Source organism: Natrix helvetica, assembly GCF_964273705.1.
Source record: "Natrix helvetica genome assembly, chromosome: 4".
Classification (NCBI taxonomy): domain Eukaryota; kingdom Metazoa; phylum Chordata; class Lepidosauria; order Squamata; family Natricidae; genus Natrix; species Natrix helvetica.
Window position 1 is genome coordinate 18658745 of NC_138550.1, and position 23364 is coordinate 18682108.

A 23364-nucleotide genomic window follows, 5' to 3' on the forward strand; every position below is an offset into this window, starting at 1 on the left:
CAGGAAAGCCCTAAGGTGTGTTTAGTTTTCTGAGCCTTGATTATTTGCTTTGTGTCCTGTGTTTTGATTCCAAACATAAAAAACCTGTTTTGATTCCAAACATAAATAACTGATTTACATAACGTACTAAACAAAACCAAACACGCATTATGGCTTCGTGCAATGTGTCAAACATAGCTAGTCGCTCAGATTTTAATTTACTGATTTTGGACAGGAACTACGTCATTTGCAGAAGATCATTCTCTCCACAGTAAAGGCATAAAATTATGCTCTATAAAGTTATCCACAGTTCCTATGGGTCAACATATCAGTATGGTAGGTTTGAAGGCATGCTAACTATGGACATGGCTCTACAGTCCCATTGTGCCCTTGCCAAGGGCTTCTTAGCAAGTTCTGTCAGCAGCTGCAGCTTCTAGTTCCCTTGGCTGAAGGCCAGAATGGAGTAGGGTTTCTTCATAGCACTGACCTGGAGGTTTAGATTCCAGTACACTATAGGGGAATTGGCAAGGCATGTGAAGGTTATCTGTTGTGATGACATGTCTTCTAATTTCTTTTGGGCTCTGATAATCAGGGACTCAATGCTGATATACCTCACCAGTTGCTGGCAAGCTGTGCCATGAAGCCTCTCCATCAGTTTTGAAGGCAAGAGCTGCCAAAATCTGATATAAAACTGTCCCAAGGATGCTTTCTTTTTTTGAAAGGGCACATGGACTTTCTTGTTGTTGTTTTTGAAGATGTTTCACTTCTCATTGAAGATATTTCGCTCTCAGCTCTGAATGGATTGTGGGGAATGGAAGGATTTATATTCCTTGCAGACAGCTGGACAAATAGAATGCAAATCCTTCCATTCCCCACCATCCAGTTAGAGCTGAAGAAGCTTCTTGGATGAGAAGCAAAACATCTTTAAAGAAAAACAAGGAAGTCCAGTTGCCTCTTGAAAAAAGCACCTTTGGGACAACCATGACCTGGGTGATTGAGAATCTCCATAGACATTCTGTTATAAAACTGAAACAGCATTGCAGAATAATAATCACAGTACCACAACAATGGAGTTTCAGTGCCTCCATTGCATTAGATTCTAGAATGGGATTGCAGAGCCACCTCTGTGTTCACAGATGAACTGCACATCAGCAGGTCTTCTTTAAACCTGAAAGACTATCATATGTAAAAAGCCTTAACTGATCAAACCATGACTGTAAAAGCATCTGAGTTACTACTTTTGGCATCAGAGCAATTACCTCAAAATTATAAGCTAGATTCATTGCTTGCTGCACATTCTGTGACTTACATCATATGTATTTGATTAGTCAAGCATTATGTGTATTTATATCAATTGCATATAGAGGTTATATATTAGAAATTTTACCACCAATTCCTGCATTTTAATTCAACAAGCTTCCTTATCCCTAGAAGCATCCTCGATGGATGACATGCTAAGTAAAATATGCTCTTAGGTAGACTTCTCCATAATTTCACATCAGAAATTGAAAGGGTTATGCAATTACAATGCAGTGTAATTGGAACACAACATACAGCTGAGCAAAGCAAACTGATTACACGAGATCACTTTCTATCAATATGGACCTGTTTTTCAATTCTTATTGGGTAATTGATAAAATTTTAAGAATAGCTCTGTCACAGAGAGGGGAGGAAAGGGAAAAATAATGATTCTTAAAGACACATAAAATGAGCTGAGCTAATGAAAAACACAGGCACAGATCTAAGAGGTTGCAAGACAAATGTAGTTCTCTACTAAAACGAAGCGAAATTAATCCAGGTCCAGTATCAACAAAAGAACAGCAATATTTAGATAACGAAGTCATATAGCATTAACAGGCAGAGTGGGATGGAAATGTTTAGACTACACTTTCTCAACCTGGCAATTATAAGATGTCTTGCTGGCTGGGGAATTCTTGGGAATTGAGGTCCATTGATCTTAAAGTTGCCAAAACTGACAAACAATGATTTAGCGACACGGTCAAACTGGATATTTCAAGTGAACAAAAACTGACTGAATCAGTGAATTACTGCAAATATGAATGCATACTTATTGTTCATGCAACAAAGTAGTAGGTTAACACCAAGGCCCACAGAATAAAATGGGACAACAAAAATTAAGATAAATACCATGTTTCGCCGAAAATAAGACAGGGTCTTATTTTCTTTTGACCCACAAAATATTGATTGGGTCTTATTATCGGGGGGTGCTTATTGTTTTGAGGTTGCCAGGTGGCTGCTCTCTTGTGAGCGGGCACCCGAAGAGCCAGGCGCAGTCTCAGGGGCAAACAGCTGTGTTGCGCTGTCACAGCAGCTCAATACACCAGCCATGAAGTGACCACACTCACAAGGAGCCACCCGGCAACCCCCCTTTCCAGCCGGGCAGAGCACCACTCACCGACCCAGTGATATCCCAAAGGTGCTAAGCAACGCAAGCCTTTGCCCCCCACCCCGTTCCTGCGGCTTGGCGCCTTCGGGATATCCCTAGGTCGGTGAGTGGCGCTCTGCCTGGTTGGAAAGGGAGGTTGCGCGAGTGCCTGTTTCGTCCTCAGCAGGTGTGCCTCCCAAACTCACCATGCCCTGGCCCAGCTCTCCCTGCAGGGCCAGGGTGCTGCCACCGCCGCAGCACTCCGAGCATAACCTATTCTCCGGCTTTCAAACTCCGGAGATCTGCAGCCAAGTTTTTCGGCAGCGGCCAGTCTGGGAGTATGCTCTATAGTTGTGGGCTGGCTGCCGGCAGAGCATACTCCCAGAGCATACAACCATAGAGCGTATTCCCAGAGTGGCAACTTCCGGAAGACTCGGCATCCTATCTCCGTGCTGTGGAAGCTGCAGAAAACGCGCTGCGGCGGCGGCGGGCAGTGGCGGCGGAGGTGCCCTGGCTCTGCAGGGAGAGTTAGGCAAGAGCATTGTGAGGCTGAGAGGCACACGAGCGGGGAGCGGACAAGCCGCTTGCACAACCCCCCTCTCCAGCCATGCAGAGCCCCATTCACTGACCTAGGGGCATTCTGAAGGCACCAAGCCGCAGGAGCTGGAGGGCGATGAACAGGCGCTCACGCGGCTTGGCAATACCCCTAGATCAGTGAATGGCACTGTGCCCGGCTGGAAAGGGGGGTTGCCGGGCAGCTGCTCATGAGCGTGGTCACCTCATGGCTGTTGTGTAGTGCTGCTGCGACAGCGCAACACAGACGTTCGACCCTGAGGCTGTGTCCGGCTCTTCGGAAGCCCGCTCGCAAGAGAGCAACTGCCCAGCAAGCCCCCTCTCCAGCTGGGCACAGCACCACTCACCGACCTAGCGGTATCCCAAAGGCACCAAGTAACGTGAGCCTTTGCCCCCCCCCCCCGTTCCTGCAGCTTGGCGCCTTCGGGATACCCCTAGGTCAGTGAGTGGCGCTTTGCCTGGTGGGGGGGGTTGTCCAGGGGGCTTATTTTCAGGGGAGGGTTACATTTTTGCCTACCTGAAAAATCTGGCATGGCCTTATTATCAGGACATGTCATATTTTCAGGGAAACATGGTAATTTGAAACTATAAGGAGAAGGTCTGAGTAAAGTTCATCTTGTATATTAAAAGAATTCTTTTTAAAAAAAGAAGCCTGAAAAACAGCCATGCAAAATAATGTGTTCACTGACTTCGTGAACTTCTGAATTAATTATTGTGCTGTGCAAAAAGGTTGGCGAGATAAAATTTTGAGTTTTTAACAGTATATGGTACCCTGAGAGTGGAAATTAAATTTGGGGCAAAATGTAAAAACTGCCAGCACTATATGCAAAGGTATTTGGAAAGGACAAAAAAAAAAAAATCTCCTTTTATAATTTTTCAAAACATTTGCCTGCAAGCAATTTAGCAACAAGGCATCAGCTGCAATTCCAGCTTTTTGCAAAGAAGCAGTGGCAAGTTATTTTTCGTGGATTTTAATCCTGATGTGATAGAAAAGGGCAATAGCTTCAATACTCTGAGAGCTATACCAATAACAATGTGAGTTCCTGATGGGGCCTCCTTTGCCAGTGATTGAAATGGGAGTGAAGGGGAGCTAAGAGTTATCCACAGTAGAAATGGAAGACTCATCGAGCTCTGCAAGTGTGAAGGAAGTGAATCTCATTTAGAAATTCAAACAAAGGCCCCAGTAGAGATTATACTACCTGAGATTTCTCAGGAAACAACGACAGAATGAAAAACTGCTGGTGACCTTCTACCACTGCACCATAGAGAGTATTTTAACTTACTGCACCTGTGTGTGGTTTGCCAATTGCACAGTGGCAGATAGGACAGTGTTCCAGAGGATTAACGTCATTACCCAGAGCATCATTGGTTGCCCTCTCCCCTCCCTGGAAAAGCTTTATAGCTCCCGCTGCCTTAAGAAAGTTCAAAACATTCTTAAAGATTCATCTCATCCTGGACACCATTTTTTTGGAATTATTAACATCTGGCCGACGGTACAGGACAATAAAAACAAGGACAAATAGACTGAAAAACAGCTTAACTATATTGAATTCTACTGTACAGTGTAACACAAATGCAATATCAGGGGTTTTCAATTTAATTGTATAGAATGTGAAGGATGTGTGTTTGTGTTTTATTTATACCCTGAATTTTGTTGTACGAGGTGCAATGACAATAAAGTCAACTAAACGAAACTAAACATTAAATGTTGATCAAGGCAAGCCATCCTTTGGTTATGTGATTATAATTTGCAACCTTCCCAGCCAGCTTCCAACAACCAAAGTCAATGGGGAACCCAGCAGAGATAGTCACAAATTACAATTACATGCTGTCTCACTTAACAACCACGGTATTTTTTTTTCTATTTTTCTTTTTGCCGTTCATCTTTTTCTTTCATTTCTTTCTTTTCTCTAGTCTTACTCTATTTTAATCTACATTAAATTTCTAGACATTTTTTTAAACTTTCAATCAAATTATATTTTAAAAAGATAATACTAAAATCAAATAACACAATAAGAAACCGAAAAGGGAAATAGACAACTCAGTGAATCTGGATACTTCCAGCTGCATATTGTCAAATAGACTGAACTGTCTCAAAGGTGGAACTTAGATGTATAAATTGTCTCAAATATGAAGCTTAGAGTTATAAAATTACAGCATGCCAGCCAAATGTGATTTGAAGAATACAGCCAGAGGGATGTATAAATTGACCACAGAATGTTTGAGAGAACTTCTGAATATTCCTTTCCTATTCTGGACCATGAAAAATGTCATCTACACTATCTAATCATTTTTGTTCAGAAAACTGACAAGCCACTATGTGGAATGGCACAGTCAGTAAAAACTTCAGCATGGTCCAGAGGCGGAACAGAATGGTCCAGGGATCTGCAGAATATTCTCTTTCCCAATTGGTGAATTTTTGAACATCCTTATAATGTAAAATCAATGATAGGACTTAGTATGCATGTTTCCTTTGGAAAACATCAGCCTGAAAAGCTGGAGGAAAAGATAAGAAACATCATCAAAATCTGAAGCAAGCACGGAAAAAGGCTCCGGATTTCAAAGAGAAGAAAGCTATTAGGATAGCCTGAACAAGAGAGAAGATAAAAGTCCTAGACAATAAAAAGCACATATGACAACTGAATGCATAGTTTCAATATCAAACAAGGGCAAGAGAGCTCAATCTAAAATGTCAACCAAAGAATACAACAGAACAGGAAAATGAGATCTTTTTAAGACCAAAGAAATCATAAGACAATTTATAACTTGAGGTAGGAATACTTGGGACTAATGCAGGGGTGTCCAAACTTGGGAACTTTAAGACGTGTGGACTTCAACTCCCAGAATTCCACAGCTGGCTGGCTGGGGAATTCTGGGAGTTGAAGTCCACAAGTCTTAAAGTTCCCAAGTTTGGACACCCCTGGACTAATGGAAAGCTACATAGGAGCTTATTATTATATATAGATATATAGTACATACTTATACATACACACACAGATATATTATATGTGTGTATGTATGTATGTATGTATGTATGTATGTATGTATGTATGTATGTATGTATGTATGTTATGTACTCCAATAAGAGGGTACAAAAAGATTTTTAAATATTTTATTATTAAATAAAATAAAATATTTAAATTACAATATTAAATATTTTAATATTGACTTTGCTTGTCAGAAGGATGCGATTCTGGGCTACTGCAACTGTCATAAATACAAGTCAGTTATCAAGCATGTAAGACACGTGACCACGGGGATGCTGCAGCAGTCATAAGTGTGAAAAATGGTCATGTCAATATTTCAGTGCCATTGTAACTTCAAATGGTCACCAAACGAATTGTTGCAAGCCAAGGACTACCTGTACATCATCATCAGAGTGGAAGGGACCTTGGAGATCTTCAAATCCAACCCTCTGCTAAGTAGCTGATGCCACCTACCTCCTGCATTTCCTTCTTCCCTTATGCTTATCTTTTCAATTTCCTATTATTGTACTTCCATTATTCACATTTATTGTTTTATTCCTTTAATATTGTTATTTCTACAGTTTTATCATTTTTTATGTTTTATTGTTTAAGCCACTCAGAGTAGCCCTTCAGTGAAAAGGAAGGAAGGAAGGAAGGAAGGAAGGAAGGAAGGAAGGAAGGAAGGAAGGAGAGTAAATGTGTAAGTAAGTAGCATCACATAAGATTTAAAAAGATAGAAAAACTGGATTTTTTTTTACAAATGAGATTACACAAATTAAATACTTGTTGAGAGAGTAAATAATGAGGAATTAATTTCACAAGAAATTAAGGTACAACAAGAAATAGCTTAACTGTTAAAGATGGAAGCACTAGAAGCAGATGCAATACCTACTGAACTGTTTAAAGTTACATGAAGGAGCAGAAGTTCTAACAATTCTACATCAGCAAATATAAACACGTCTGAGGCCAAATCAAAAACAGACTGGGATATAAATTGAAAAAAAGGAGAACGCAAGAAGACACACCAATTATCATTCCTCACACTAGTAAAGTTTTGCTTAAGATCTCACAAAGCAGCAAAATTCTAAATTAACCCAAAGATTTTAGAAAAGCACGTGATATTAATTAGCTAAAATAAGACAATGTAGAACACATTAAAGCTAATGAATGTGCCAGAACTGCTCGATTATTCTGCTGACCAATTTTACAATGAATAAGGAGCTATTGTAAGAACTGAATTTGGAGAAACCAAGTGGTTCAGAATATGCAAGGGAGTGAAGCAAGGATGCATATTTTTCCCTACATAGTTATAGTAGATGACAAGATTGGAAGATATTGTCAGAGTTTGTTGCAAAAATCAAATCCAGAAAGCACACATAGATAACTGATTCAGCAGGATTGATTTAAATAAGAAACTTCTTTATATACAAGAATACACACACACACACACAAAATACCAACAGCCGACCTCCTCCTTGTACATGTCTTGGTATATGTTTTTGTAATATGTATGTCTTGTCTATATATTTATTTCATATGTTTTGTTGTACGCCGCCCCGAGTCCTTCGGGAGAGGGTGCGGCTAAGAAATAAATATTTATTATTATTATTTATTATTCTTCCAACGTGTTAGAGAAGAGAGATTGGTTTTTTTTTCAATTCAGAGAGCAGACTAGATTAGTTCTCTTGCACAGACTCAGAGCTACATAGGTAAGCCACACCCAGGCTCCAAGACATCTGGCATGGCTCTCAGTCACCAAATAGTTCCTATTGGTTGACCCAGTTGACATATCCTATTCCAACCAGTCCCCAATGGCTGACCTGTTATTATGGTATGTCCTTACAATACAATAGCAGAGTTGGAAGGGACCTTGGAGGTCTTCTAGTCCAACCCCCTGCCTAGGCAGGAAACCCTATACCATTTCAGACAAATGGCTATCCAACATCTTCTTAAAGACTTCCAGTGTTGGGGCATTCACAACTTCTGGAGGCAAGCTGTTCCACTGATTAATTGTTCTAACTGTCAGGAAATTTCTCTTCAGTTCTAAGTTGCTTCTCTCCTTGATTAGTTTCCACCCATTGCTTCTTGTCTTACCCTCAGGTACCTTGGAGAATAGTTTGACTCCCTTTTCTTTGTGGCAACCTCTGAGATATTGGAACACTGCTATCATGTCTCTCCTAGTCCTTCTTTTCATTAAACTAGACATACCCAGTTCCTGCAACTGTTCTTCATATGTTTTAGCCTCCAGTCCCCTAATCATCTTTGTTCCTCTCCTCTGCACTCTTTCTAGAGTCTCCACATCTTTTCTACATCGTGGTGACCAAAACTGAATGCAGTATTCCAAGTGTGGCCTTACCAAGGCATTACAAAGTGTTATTAACACTTCACTGTCCTATTCCAGTTCATGAATATTCTGACAGATATAAAGCTGAAAGGCTCTAATTTTTTTTTAAAAAAAATGAAGTTTGAGATGTGCAGATATTACTTTGTTACTTAAAAGTAAAAACAATTTAGAAGTTTTTATGAAACTAAAAATGGAAAATGAAAAAAAAGGGTTAATGCTGTTACCGAGAAAAATAGTTAATAACAACCTGTATGACTAGTGAATAGATGACAGTGAATAAGCGAAGACAATTGGCTTTTTTTAGGCTCAAAAATGAAGCTGACAGTTGCTGGAGAACAAATTGTAGAAAGAAAAGCAATACAGGTAGTCATTGTTTAGTGACTGCCTCGTTTGGCAATTGCGGTGATGACAATGTGATTTTGCAAATAATCCTCACATTTGTGACCTTCACAGGTATGTAAAGCAAAAGGAAGCTGAAATCATAAGCACAGTTTTATTTAGCAGCTGCTTCATTTAATGATCAAATTGACAGTCCCAACTGTGGTTGCCAAATAAGCACTACCTACAGTTAACTTAAGGTCAAGAGCATGCAGACATTTCTTATAACAATAAAGACTGAAATTGTTAAAGTAATGGTCTCCCCAGGGTTAACATAATGGTTGTGAAGGTGCACTATAAGAAATGCCAAGAGAAAAATGGAAAATGCTTTTGGATTATGCGCTTGGAACAAGTTACAAATAGTAGCATGAATAACAAATCTTCTTAAAGATTGATTACTTCTTAAAGTAATCAATAAGTAGAAAATCACATACTTTAGGCATCCGAGGCACTTTGAATGATGGACTGGGGAAAACAATTGTTATACTTAACAAAGTTAAGGAAAATAAAAGAGGAAAACAATGGACAGGGTCAAGATATCGGAAAGAAATACAATAGAGACAGGTCAAGATAATGCTGATCCATTCCATCACCAGACATCAAATCCTATTTAATGACATTTGATTACTTAGTGGTGGTAGCACAAAAGATTCTATATTGAGATAATCAAAATGAGATCTGATATTATCTTTGTCCTCTCCGAAAGTCTTACGCGGATTTCACATATTCTGAGTGACGATAACTAGAGTATACTTGAGAATATGATGTAACCTTGCAAAGTCAAAATAATTCCATACTGTAACTTTGATCAGAGCAATTTCAACTTAAATCATGCCTTCATATATTCAGCTGAATTGTAGAAACATGATCTCAGCTAATCCAAACAGGATTTCCTCTACTAAGCTTTTATTTAGTTGGTATTGCAACTCTGCTACCACAAATGATTTTGTTATCTTAGGGATGGCTTGCATCCTTTGGTCTTTAAAGTCTTCAGGTATCGAAAATCCCACCCTCAATCTAGAACAGTGGTTCTCAACCTGTGGGTCGGGGCCCCCTTGGGGGTCAAATGATCCTTTCACAGGGGTTGCCTAAGACCATCGGAAAACACATATTTTCGATGATCTTAGGAACCAAGACACCAATTTTATGGTTGGGGGTCACCACAACATGAGGAACTGTATTAAAGGGTCGGGGCATTGGGAAGGTTGAGAACCACAGATCTAGAATGAATTAAGCAATCCACCCATCTGAAGGAAATGAAGTCATGAAAGTATGGAATAAGTTAAGGATTTGTCATGCTAGCTATGAGATAAAAATGGTGGTCAATGAGTGTGTGCGTGCATGTGCATGTGTGTACACACACACACACACACACACACACACACACACACTGAATATTCCAGTCATTGGCACTGGGCGCCGTTTAAATTTAATATATTATAACCATATATCTTGAAAAATATTCAAATGAACTGTTGCAAACCTAATTATATTAAAGAATCTGGATATCTTGTGTGATGCTTGTTCAAAAGAACAGTTTCCTCTTTTACTGACCTCAGTCATCTAATTTTTTAAAAAAGGTTCCACCCTGTCCTATATTACTTCCCACTAAGGTAAAAAAGAAGTATAAAAACAACACAATGATCTAATCAACACACTTATGTACATACACATTACAAACTTGCAATTTAACTGGAAGACCATCCATATTCTCCAGATGCATTGGCTGAAAGCCAAACATCTTTATTTAAGGACTATAGCTTAATTACGCATCTTAAACTATGTAATTACTTGTATGAAATATTTTCCATACATTTTGGAGACCTCTGACTAATGATCTTTAGAACACCAATTACACATTTGGCTATATTGATGAGTTTCTTATATAATTGCTTCTCAAAATGTAAGCACTCTTAATTAGATGACACTGAATCATGGAAAAAGCAATTTTGGTTCAATTAACGCATCTTGTAGATTTTGGAACTAAGCCAAATATGTGGATTTTATAACCCTCTCCAGCAGGGGTTGTGCCACTTGAGATGACAATGAATATAAAACTAATGTCTTTTAGATAATAAACTAACTTTGGCTTATGACTACAGAAGCTCCCAAGATTAATGGAGCTTTTTTAATCAAATCAGCACACTACATTTCTGATGAGTTTTCCACAGAAAGGCCAAAGGTGGGGGGGGGGGGGGGGAAGAAATGCCACATTTTTGTTATATTAATTTGAAAGAGGCTGTGATGATTTTTAAGACAAGCCCAGCATTTCCCTTTGCAACCCGAAAACATCTGCCGTATTTTTCAGAGTATAAGATGCACTGGAGTATAAGACGCACCAAGATTTTGAAGAGGCAAATTAAAAAGAAATAGTTTTTGCACTCTGCAAACCTCCCCAAAATGATCCATTTTTCACGAAAGCAGGCCAATTTTTTTTTTTTTTAAAAAAGGACGTGATTAGCCTTTAGGAGGCTTGTAGAGTGCTCCGGGGGGGGGGGGCAAAAACAAGCAAAAAATGGCCCATTTTTCGCAAAAACAGGCCTGGTTTTTTGTCCCAAAAAAAGGGCATGGATAGTCTTTAGGAGGCTTATAGATTGTTCCTGGGGGTTGGGGGGGGGGCAAAATTAAGCAAAAAAAGGTCCGTTTTTTGCTCATTTTTGCCCTCTCCAGCCCACAGGAGCACTCTGAAAGCCTCCTAAAAGCTATGCATGGCCATTTTGGTGAAGGGGGGGGGGGGGGTCGGGAGGCAAAAAATGCTGTATTCAGTGTATAAGACACACTCAGATTTTCAGCCTCTTTTTTGAGGGAAAAAGGTGCGTCTTATACTCCAAAAAATGGTAATTCCTTCCTACAGGTAACATCTATACTGCATACATTTTTGCCCATCCTTCCTTGTTCCATTTAATTCATCAACACTATTCCTACAAGCCCTAAAGTCATGCTCACATAGTCTGGCCTTGTCTCATTTCCATCAGGAACTCACATAATTTGGCAGTTTCTGTTCATAAACTGTGATCTGAATGAACCAATTACTTCTGTGCAAAGAGATACCTATTCACGGAGTATCAACCAGATCAGATTTAAACTGATTAAATTAAAGAGACACTTGGTCAATGAAAGTGCTGAAAAAAATGACTTGCACAGATTAAACATACTTTATTTTCTACCTTCAATATCAAAAAATATTTGTATTAAGAGTTTTGGCTCCACTTATTTAATGCATTCATACATTATTATTTATAGTAAATTCATCCTCTGCTATAACGTCATCTTTTTATTGGCCTTTTGTAAAAGGCCTTTAAGTTTTGGTCTTCTGAAATAACTTCTCTTTTTCACTGGTATTCATGGTACCCAGAATTAATTCCCAAGCTTATGTTTTTTAGATGGTTTTGGATCACTGTACCTCCATTTTCCTTGACTTCCTTCTATGTATCTTTCTAAACCTAACATCTTTTGAATGAACAATTAAAACTGTTCTTTGAAGTGCCATAGTTTATGAAGTGCATCATAGTTTACTTATATGCATGGAACATACATGTTCCTAAAAACATGCTGGAAGGGACCAAAATTCATAAAAATTCAAATTCGTATGTCTTATCTCAAAGAGAAATTATTTGGCAACACATGAAATTTGAAGGCTTACTAATTTGCTGTTCTTTCTTGCCTGGTGTTTCTACTTACACTTACACTTTCCAATTTGGGGCGTAGACTTAATATGTGCTGCCTGAATCAACTTTTGAGTACTTTGCAATATGCTTAACTTTCAAATAATTCCTGTCACTTCTTTCTAATGTGAAAAGAACATTCAAAGTCAGTAAATTGTTGACTTAAATGAAAAAGAAACTTAGATATTATATCTAACGGCTGAAGTTTAACTAATTGGTGTGGAATATTTTATGTACCATATATAACTCACTCTCTCTCTCTCTCTCTCTCTCTCTCTCTCTCTCTCTCTCTCTCTCTCTCTCTCCATACATACATACATACATACATACATACATACATACACACACACTCTCTCTCTACATACATACATACATACATACATGCTGGTCTTGTTGTATTCGGGTCTTTTCCCATGTAAGATTGAGATTGTCTTGGCAACATTTCAGCAAGGTTTTGGGCCAAAACCCAACTTTAAGCCCAAAACCCAGCCTGAAGATGGCAAGTGAGACCTCGCTGAAACGTTGCCAAGACAATCTCAATCTTACACGGGAAAAGACCCGAATACAAGACCAGCATACCTACACCCATGAAAATCTGAGAGCTAAATAGCTTGAAATAGATCTATACTAATCTCCCTTTATTTATTTATCAGCACAAATACAACACAAATATAACAAAGGCAACATTAAAAATATGGTTTTCTGCCTGGATGGTCTCCTGCAGTGAGCCAAGGGGCCAAGGGGGAGCAGTGAGTTCCCTCCCATATTTGGGCACACCAGGGATTGTAACACAAATACATACCTATTTCCCTGGCTCAGCTGATAAGGAGGAGAGCCTGTGGCTTAGTGGCTAAGACTCCTGCCTAATATGTAATACAGCCAAGGCTCGAATCCCAGTAAGGGTATGGCTAGCAGATGAGAGCTAAATAGCTTGAAATAGATCTATACTAGTATCCCTTTATTTATTTATCAGCACAAATACAACATATATATACATACATACATACATACATACATACATACATACATACATACATACACACACATATATATACATACATACATACATACATACATACATACATATATATAAAACCACATATTAATAATTTTCTTTAAGGAAATAGTTCTCGGCAGTTTGCGTAGTGGGAGCTTTAACAACCAATAAAACCCCAGATACAATGAAGAATATAGCTATATATTCATATACATGTATATATATATATGTATATGTATACATATATATACACGCAAGCTTATATAACCGATAAACATCACAGGGTGATATTTTAGCAAGTTTAGAAACCTGGAAAATGGGATAGAAGCACACAACCCTTCGCTTTTTAAGTATACAGTTTTTACTGCACCACTGATGTTAACTACAGTTTGTCTGCTTAATCAGACCTTAATGGTGCTTAACATATACCATTTATTATTTGCTGCCCAGAGTTATGTATTTAAGAATATTAGATATATATAATACAATACAATACAATACAATAGTAGAGTTGGAAGGGACCTTGGAGGTCTTCTAGTCCAACCCCCTGCCTAGGCAGGAAACCCTATACCGTTTCAGACAAATAGCTATCCAACATCTTCTTAAAGACTTCCAGTGTTCGGGCATTCACAACTTCTGGAGGCAAGCTGTTCCACTGATTAATTGTTCTCACTGTCAGGAAATTTCTCCTCAGTTCTAAGTTGCTTCTCTCCTTGATTAGTTTCCACCCATTGCTTCTTGTTCTACCCTCAGGTGCTTTGGAGAATAGTTTGACTCCCTCTTCTTTGTGGCAACCTCTGAGATATTGGAACAATGTTATCATGTCTCCCCTAGTCCTTCTTTCTCTTAAGCTAAACATACCCAGTTCCTGCAACCGTTCTTCATATGTTTTAGTCTCCAGTCCCCTAATCATCTTTGTTGCTCTTCTCTGCACTCTTTCTAGAGTCTCCACATCTTTTTTACATCGTGGCGACCAGAACTGAATGCAGTATTCCAAGTGTGGCCTTACCAAGGCATTATAAAGTGGTATTAACACTTCACGTGATCTTGATTCTATCCCTCTGTTGATGCAGCCTAGAACTGTGTTGGCTTTTTTGGCAGCTGCTGCACACTGCTGGCTCATATTTAATTGGTTGTCCACTAGGACTCCAAGATCCCTTTCGCAGTTACTACTACTGAGCAAGGTATCACCTATACTGTACCTGTGCATTCCATTTTTGTTGCCTAAATGTAGAACCTTACTCTTTTCACCATTGAATTTCATTTTATTAGATAGTGCCCAATGTTCAAGTTTGTCAAGATCCTTCTGTATCTTAAGCCTATCTTCTGGAGTGTTGGCTATTCCTGCCAGCTTGTTTTCTAACTAAATATGTTTTCTAACTAAATAAACCTTCAGTTGAAACATTCACTATTATGAAGGTATGAGTAAAACAGATTCATAGTAATTAGTAAAGAATTAATTGGTAGACTGTTTCTTTTTTTAATTTGGGCTACAGGTGATCAACCCACAAACCAGAACCTTTTTTCCATAAATACCCAGTTTCCCAGATTACATTACCAAAATTCAAATAATAATATTTAATGACACCATTTTTTTTCTTTTTTGCTTAATACACTGATGCTTTTACCGGGAAAAGGAAGCACTAATTTCATGTGAAACACAGAAGAGAAAATGAGCAGAAATTATTATGAAAGTGTCTTCTAACCTTATACATTCCCTGCAGTTACTGGATTTTGCAATTATTTATGAGTAGCATTCTAAAGCAGTAAAATATTTACAGCCTAAATAGATATCAAATGCTTCTGTATATACTAGAATACAAAAGAAAAAAGAATATACTTCTCAAAATTTCTCATACAAACCACAATCTTAAAAAGATCTCTAAAAATATGGCACAACACATTCACTCATTTTCTTAAGATTTCACAGTGACTGTGAAATAATAAAAAATAAGTGCTATTTTTTCCCCAAATACCGGTATATCCCTTTTTAACAAATAAGAATGCATACAGAATGCATTCAAATGTGAAAATACAAAGATTTTCTTACATTCAATTTCAATTTTTCCGAAACTCTTCTGTTTTAGGCTTTCATTCAGTTAATTTCCACTTTACAACTCATACATAATTATTAAAGTACTGTCTGGTATGATTATACTGGAGCCAAGAGATCTACTTTTGTTACTTGCATGCTAATATAGAAATGAAAAACAGCACTGTTGAACAATGTAGTTTATTTAATTAAATTAGCTAGTTCTATTAAATAGATTAACTTATTCCTCATTGGGGAAGTTTTCATTTTAGAATTCTGACATGTATTGGAAGAAAAAGGTTTCTTCATTTTTTAATCTATTTAAGTTTTCTTCATTTATTTAAGCATTCAGAACGTTGGCATAATTAATATTAAATGTGAAGACCAACGGCATGATACTGAACTTTGAATAAGGATAAGCAATCCATGAAACACCCGTTCTGCCACTAATGAAGGATGCTAGGAATTGAAGGTTAACAATTGAAATAGTATGTGAGAAAGATCTTGAGAAATATAAGGGAGACAGTGGGGGAATTGTATTTACAACATTTGCAAGATTTTGTTAATGTAACCTTACAAGAAAGTAGAATTAGTTCATCTGGTTGTGTTTTATGTCTGGTCTACATACACTGACATCAATCTTACAAGTCTCAAAGTACAAATCTCCTACCATCCTCTTTTAAGACTGAGAAGTATGGGAGGATCCTTTCATAATTTTTGTTTCTCCAACCATTATGCATCTATGCCCTCTTACCTAACCAAAACCTAGGGCAGGGGTCACCAACGTTTCGGATCTCAGTGACCACTAAATTCATAATATTAAATCCTGTGGACCACCAATACGAATTAGTGACAGGATGGGGTCCTTCAGGCACTTAGCTTGGCCACCTGTTAGTGAAGAGAAGCGCCGCTAGAAACTCTAGGTTTGCTGTCAACTGCAGTTAGGAATCTCAAATACAGCCAAGAATAAATGTTTGTCTTGTAGACAGCCTGGGTGCTAGATCGGCCCCCTGCAAACTCTGTCTTTCGAGGAGCCCGGCCGAAGTTTCATGCACCGCTCACTGAAGTGCCTGGATTCCCAGGAAGAGAGGGAGGGAAGGGCAGGAACTACTAAACAGGTAGCCCAATTATGTGACTGAAGGACCCCATCCCATCAGCAGGTAGGGGTTAATGGTTCGGCGGGCCATATCCAGCCCAGGGACTGTCGTTTGAGGATCCCTGATTTAGTGCAATATTTAAAAAATGCAAAAATGCAAAGGTTTTTCTGCGGACCACCAAAATTTTCTCACGGACCAAAAGTGCTCCATGGACCACCAGTTGGTGACTACTGCTCTAAAGAGCCTCACTTCATCCATTCCTGAAGGAATTTCTCACATATCATTACAACAACATCTTAAATTCCAGAAGCTGTTAATCTATGTAAGACTGGGTTGGATTCCATTTGTCTAAGAAATAGACCCGGGGTGGCGAACCTATGGCACGCGTGCCACAGGTGGCACAAGGAGCCATTTTCAGGACACGCGAGGCGCTGCCCTGTCAGCTGGCCAGCACGCATGCGCGCAATGGCCAGCTGAGTTCACCCTTTTTAAAAGCCATTTTTCACCCTTCCCAGGCTCCAGAGGCTTTATAGCAGCCTGGGGAGGGCGAAAAGAGCATTCCCCCCCCCCCCCGGAGGCCCATCTGGAGGCTTCATGAGCTTCCATGAAGCCTCCGGAGTGCAAAAAACGGCCCTATGGGCAAACCAGAAGTTCGGGAACGGAGGTCCGGTTTGCTCGGAGGGTTGTTTTAAGTGCTCTGGAGACTCTGGAGCACTCAAAACGACCCTCCGAGCAAACCAGAAGTCAGTTCCGGTTTGTTCGTAGGGGCTTTTTTTCCCTCCGGAGGCTTCAGGGAAGCCTTCTGAAGGTCCCTGAAGCCTCCGGAGGGCCTCCGTGGGGGTGGGGGTGGCTTTTTTCACCCTCCCCAGGCTCCTATAAAGCCTCTAGAGCCAGGGGAGGGCGAAAAAAGCACGCAAAAATGCGAGGGCTGCGCCTGTAGTGCATGCATGTGCACTGGGGGGGTCACGCATTGCATTATGGGTGTGGCATGCCCACGCACGACCCCCCTGCGCTCCCCCACTTATGGCACGCGAGCCAAAAAAGGTTCGCCATCGCTGAAATAGACTATTTGAGCTTACTAAGTCAAATGATTTCTTGTTGTCTTATTCAAGTACTCTAACATTATAAGAGAAATGGATTCTTGTAGTTTACAAACCTATTGTGCCTTTACGCATGACTGAAATTTCTGTAAAACTTATGCCAAATACAGAAATTTGTTCAGACTACAAATTAGTTCTTTGTAGAAAGTGTGAACTCCAACAGTTATTCTAGCTTGGAAATATATATTCCCTTACCTATATTGACTGACCAAGAACTCCTCTATTTTGTTTCCATCTCTTACAGTTTATTACTTATAAGCAACTCTGATTTAAAGAACTTCATCAGCTATAATTAAAAAAAGACCAAGAAAGCCAGATATCATCAGCATAGTGATAGTACTGAAATCTGAAGCCTTTGTATAATACCTGTTCTGACAAAAAGAATACATTGATTGTATCAATGTAAATTTATTTCCTCATCTACTCGTAGCATAATTATTCCTTTAAGATCGGCACGATCCTACTTAGACATAGATAGGAAACCAGCCTGATATTCAGCTGCATCATCAAATCATCCAGAAAACTCTGGTGTCAATACAAGTCCCAACATCTTACCTAGAGCAGAAATATGGCTGGAATAAATCCCGTAGAAATTCAAAATGTTATGTTTTTTGACAAGTTTCTCATCACCACCTCTTTGAAATCACACCTTGTTACAAATAGGATTTTACCATAAATCTTACTCACTGTTATTTTAAATTGAGGGGGGGGGGAGGAAAGCTGACACATCGCAAAGCAAAGTGCTATTTCCAGAAAAATCTTTCTTTAGGAGTCACCACCAGCAAAACACCATCAGCATATATGGAATAATGTTAGATTTTTTTTTGCCCTAAAATGCGTCACTGGATGCCTTCTTGCATTGAATCACACTGCCATTTTCATCATCGTCGGGGTATTTATTTTGCCCCTTTTGGAAGGCTTCACTTTTGTTTTATTTTCATTGTTTCTGTTTGTATTCTTTTGAAATGATTTGATTTTTAACCAACAATTTTGCTAGCCACCCTAATTCCAGTTCTTCTCTGAACAAGTACATAAAACATCAACCTCTTTATAGCTCCTTGAATCCACTTTCCTTCCATACCCCCATTGCGTATAACCCACAATCACATCATGAGAACAGCAAAACTGTTCTTGCTCTCTATTTTCTCAAGAGAAATAATTATTTAAAACTACTGAGAAACTAACCAAGGTCTTTGGTAGAAACATGTTCTCAGAATCTTGAAGTAAGCTTAAGACAAACAAAAACCCCGTGCACATTTAAAAGGAAATTATTCCCAAGACTACAGTACATATATGTATAATCAGAGGTGGGTTGCTCCCGGTTTGGCCCGGATTCGGCGAACCAGTAGTAGCAGTGGCAGGAGGCTCCGCCCATCCACCCACCCAGACGCTTCTGTGCATGCGCAGGAGCGGCACGCGCATGCACAAGCAAACCAGTAGTAAGAAAAATGGCAACCCACCACTGTGTACAATCATATATGTATGATTAATCATATATGTATATTATTTTCAATATGTATAGGGAAATCAGAGAAAATTCTTGTAAATAGACTATACAAGTTTATGGAAAACTAACAATATATACTCTGAAATACAAGAAATAAGCAACTGTATGGGTTATATTATTTAAAATTACCAAATAGGCCACCATTCTAAGATCTGAAACAGTGAACAATGTCTTTTCACAGCTTAGCTTCATAGGCTAGTATTTTACCGCACACTATAATTTCTAATTGTTTTGAAGGTTTTCTCTGTCAATGCTAGGAACTATATTTAACACAGTCACAGCCTTAGGTGCTGCACACCTGTCATTAAATCCTTTGTTTCCAAAGGCGCTAATCCAAAATGAATGCAAGATCATGCATACCCCCTTACCTCATCCGTTGTTCTAGCTCTGGCTTGTGCTCCACTGTCCTTTAGCATGCGTGCCTTATCAAGCTGAGACTGAAGTTTTGCAGCTAAATCCTTCAAACAGAACAAATATTGCACAATGTAACTTTTTTTTTAAATGTACAATGCATTTTGTGTTAAAAATATTCCCTGAATAATTTTTCAAGCTTTTCCTGTAAAATAAATGTTGATGCTATGAAAACGGAAGTGTCATTATAACTAACCAAAGCTCTTGATTCCAGCTGGTGAACGTTTATCAGCAATAAATCAAATCTTATGAAATCAAGCATAAAGTTGCTTCTAAAGATACAGCATTTATAAAATATTTTCATAAACCTGGTTAATTTTTTATTACTTTGCTATAATATTTGAACAGTATTGCACAATTAGTCTGAAAGTGTGGAGCGCTGTGGCTCACATGGTTAGGACGCTGGGTTGACAATCTGCAAGCTTGTCGCTCCAGACCCGAGTGTTGATGAGTGACGGGGTGAGCTCCTGACATTCGTTCCAGCTCCTGCCCACCTAGCAGTACGAAAGTGTGCAAACGTGAGTAGATAAATAGGTATTACTTTGGTGGGCTCATTAATGGGGACATGAAAGGAGCTCCCAACTGGGTGTCTCTGGTAATGTCACCAGCTAATCCTTTTAACCCAGAAGTGCCTTAGTGCTTCCAACATGAATACAATGACGGATCTTAAAATGTTTTATCATAGTTATCTGAAAATATAAGACAAAAAAAATCTAACAACATCAATCACACACCTTGTTTCCCATCAATTCTGCTTTTACAATCCTGGCTCCCAGTTTGTTCATTTCTTCGTCACTGAGAATGAGAGGCGTCTCATCATCTGAAACAGATCTGGTCAAATACAAACACAGGGCATTACGCATGGAGAAAAGGAGAATGTGCCATTCACTATCTCAACTGGATAACTTAGGTGGGAGAAAGTGGCTTAAGGAAGGTCCATTCGGAAAATTCAGCTTAGGCCCTGAGTATTTTGCATCAGACTACATTCACTTTTAAATATGTGTAGCTAAAAAAAACTTTAAAATTTGTTAAGAACATTTGCTACATTACTAGAAATCTCAAATTAGAGTCAGTTTTCCTAGTTTTAATGCTAATTTTAAAAGTTTATATGATTTCTGTCTTGGCCTCAGGAAATATGCAAGATTTTGTTGCAGTGCTCCATCTTCTTTATTCTACAAACTATATTCCACTACTACTATTGGGAAACTGTATTTTCTAGATGTCACTGAATGCAAATGCTATCATTACCATCTTGTGTGAACAAATCACAGATGAGGAAATTGTAGCTTGACATTTGAACGACAGGAATTATTTTTTACTTACATAACCTGGTCATTCATTAGTTTCTATACTGTATATTTTAATAAGAAACAGTACAGCATTCAAGATTAGCATGACTCCATAATAAAATGTAAAACTTAAAACCTACTAAACAAAATATGTATATATTACTAAGAAAACCAAGCCACCTTCTCTTAAAAAGATATTCTCAGAACGCATGATACATGTCTCCTAGAAAATGTATATATAAATTAGAGTTTATATTTCTTTAACAAAGTAAACTGTTTCCTTGCATTTAGTCATGTATTGATTATTATGGAATTATCTCAATTATGTTCTTTATTTTTGTAGCATTGTAAATCATTTGTAGTGGATATACTGTATATGTAGGATGAAGTATCAGTACAAACTTCCAGTTCAGAACGTATTACAAGTATTCCTCATTTAACAACCACAATTATGAGTGGGAACTTCATAGTTAAGCAATGCAGGCACTAAGTGAGACATCACTGATTCGCAATGGATTTACAGCATCATTTTCATAGTTAAACAAAACACCCATGGTCATTAAAACAAGGCATTAGTCATTAACAAGGCATGGTCATTAAAACAAGGATGCAAGGAAACAAGCCAATTTTCTTAGAATTAAAAAATATGCTGGGCAGTAATTTATCTGGCTTGATTTTAAGTTAAAAAAAATGATAATCATTTTTTGAACATTCAAGGTGTCCATGATTTTCATTTTATGAGAATGCCCATGGTACGATTCCAAAATTCCAAGCATATCTTAATGTATGTATATTTAGATATATTTAAAATGTGACAATAAAGCAGTCATGCAACTATAAAACCATCCTCTCCTTCAAAACAAGAAGATACCTAAATACCTGGAACATGATGGTTTACTTTCCACCAGCTGTTTTTCTTCCACTGCAGCTTCTGAGAGCTGTTCTTCTTTCTCTTTTGGCTCTTCCTCCTTCTTGCTGGTAACAGCCTTACTCGTTTCGGAAGATTTTTCATTTGGGGTTGCTTTTCCAATTTCATCCTTAGATTGTGCTTTGCGCCATCTTGGGGTCACATCAGCATCATCAACAGGTTTCCGGAAACCAGAGCTCATAAAACGAGGAGTCAATAATTGGGATGAAGTTCTCTGCCGTCTGCTTCCTTCATCACCATCACTGCTTGGTTTCAGAAATGCAGCTTTCATAGAGCTTGAGAAAGGTTTCTCATAATGACTTAATTGATGGGGATCTTTTCTGGTTGTACAAGTCCAGTTTGCTGCTGTAGATTCTTTATTACTTGGCCTTGATTTTTTGGTTTCCGTCCGTTCGCTTTCTCTGTAATTTTTCAGTTCCTCAGAACACACTTTATTATACTTCTCTTTGAATTGTTCTTTATGTGAAAACCTTTCTAGGTTGTTCTCCTCCTGCTTCTCTTTGCCATCCCTTGAAGTACGTTTGCTTTCTGAATATTTGCATTTTCGCCAGTCCCTTCTATCATTTTCTTTTTGGACTGCAGCTGTCTCAGCTTCTCTTAACTTGGACTGAAATAGCTCCACTGACTACAAGACAGATGAAAGTATTGTATAAAGAAAATACTATTAAGATAAACACATGAAAGAAAGTGTTAACTTTGAAATGAACATCATTTGAAATCGCTGAGTTTCACAAACCTGGTGATAACTTACGAAATATTTCATTTTTACATAAATGTTCCCTCCAAGAAACTCAGGATTTCGATCATTCTTTTTTGTGAAATTACTTAGTCCTTTGTAGATTTGGTCTAGTGAGCCTCATGGCTGAACAGAGGAATTGGTTTACTTATCAATCAATTTAAGAACTGGCTCAATCATTTAAAAAAAATTCTAGGTGACATAAAATAGTTAACAAGTATCTTGTAAAAATCACAGAGAAAAACCATAATAACAGCAACATGAAACACAATCTCATGGAATATACTAGCAATTACCAAAATAAACATCTGATCTTAGCTGCAGGAACATGTTAATTGTGCCAAATTTTAAAAAATCAGGGAGAAATATTTGGAGAGAGGCATATCTAACCTTACACTGCCTCAGTGATTGGGAATAAAGGCAGATCTTCAAGGTATTTCAGAAGGCTAGGAAGGTAAGGCCCCATGGGATCTCAGGGGGAAGAGTACAGGTAGTCCTTAAGTTACAATCACAATTGTAACAATTGCAACAATTCAATTGCCGATTGAAACATTTGTTAAGTGAGTTTTGCCTCATTATACTATCTTTCTTGCCACAGTTGTTAAGTGAATCACTGCAGTTGTTAAATTAGTAACATGGCTGCTAAGTGAATCTGGCTTCCGCAATGACTTTGCTTGTCAGAAAGTCACAAAAGCTGATCACGGGACATTGCAACTGTCATAAAAATGAATCTGTTGTGAAGCATCTGAATTTTGATTGTGTGACAATGGGAATGCTGCAACGGTTGCTAAGTGTGAAAAATGGTCATAAGCCACTCAATGAATAGTCACTAAATGAACTGTTGTAATCTGAGGACTACCTGTACTAGGCATGAATAAAGTGCATTTTTAAGGTCTTATCCTTTGTGGTTTTGGTATTTGTGAGACATCCCAAATAATGAAGACCATTTTTATTAGTCTATGTAAGGGGTGTCCAA

At 38.5% G+C, this 23364-nt stretch overlaps 1 protein-coding gene across 1 annotated transcript in view; it reads right to left on the reverse strand.

Annotated features, from left to right (window-relative positions):
• Nucleotides 1–23364, reverse strand: part of CWF19L2 (CWF19 like cell cycle control factor 2) — a 106532-nt gene that overhangs the window by 54024 nt on the left and 29144 nt on the right. The window contains exons 8-10 of the mRNA XM_081950372.1: nt 21604–22277; nt 20170–20266; nt 19393–19482 (exon numbers count right to left, since the gene is read on the reverse strand). Coding sequence (XP_081806498.1) covers nt 19393–19482; nt 20170–20266; nt 21604–22277 — 861 coding nt within the window. The remainder of the gene's footprint in view (nt 1–19392; nt 19483–20169; nt 20267–21603; nt 22278–23364) is intronic.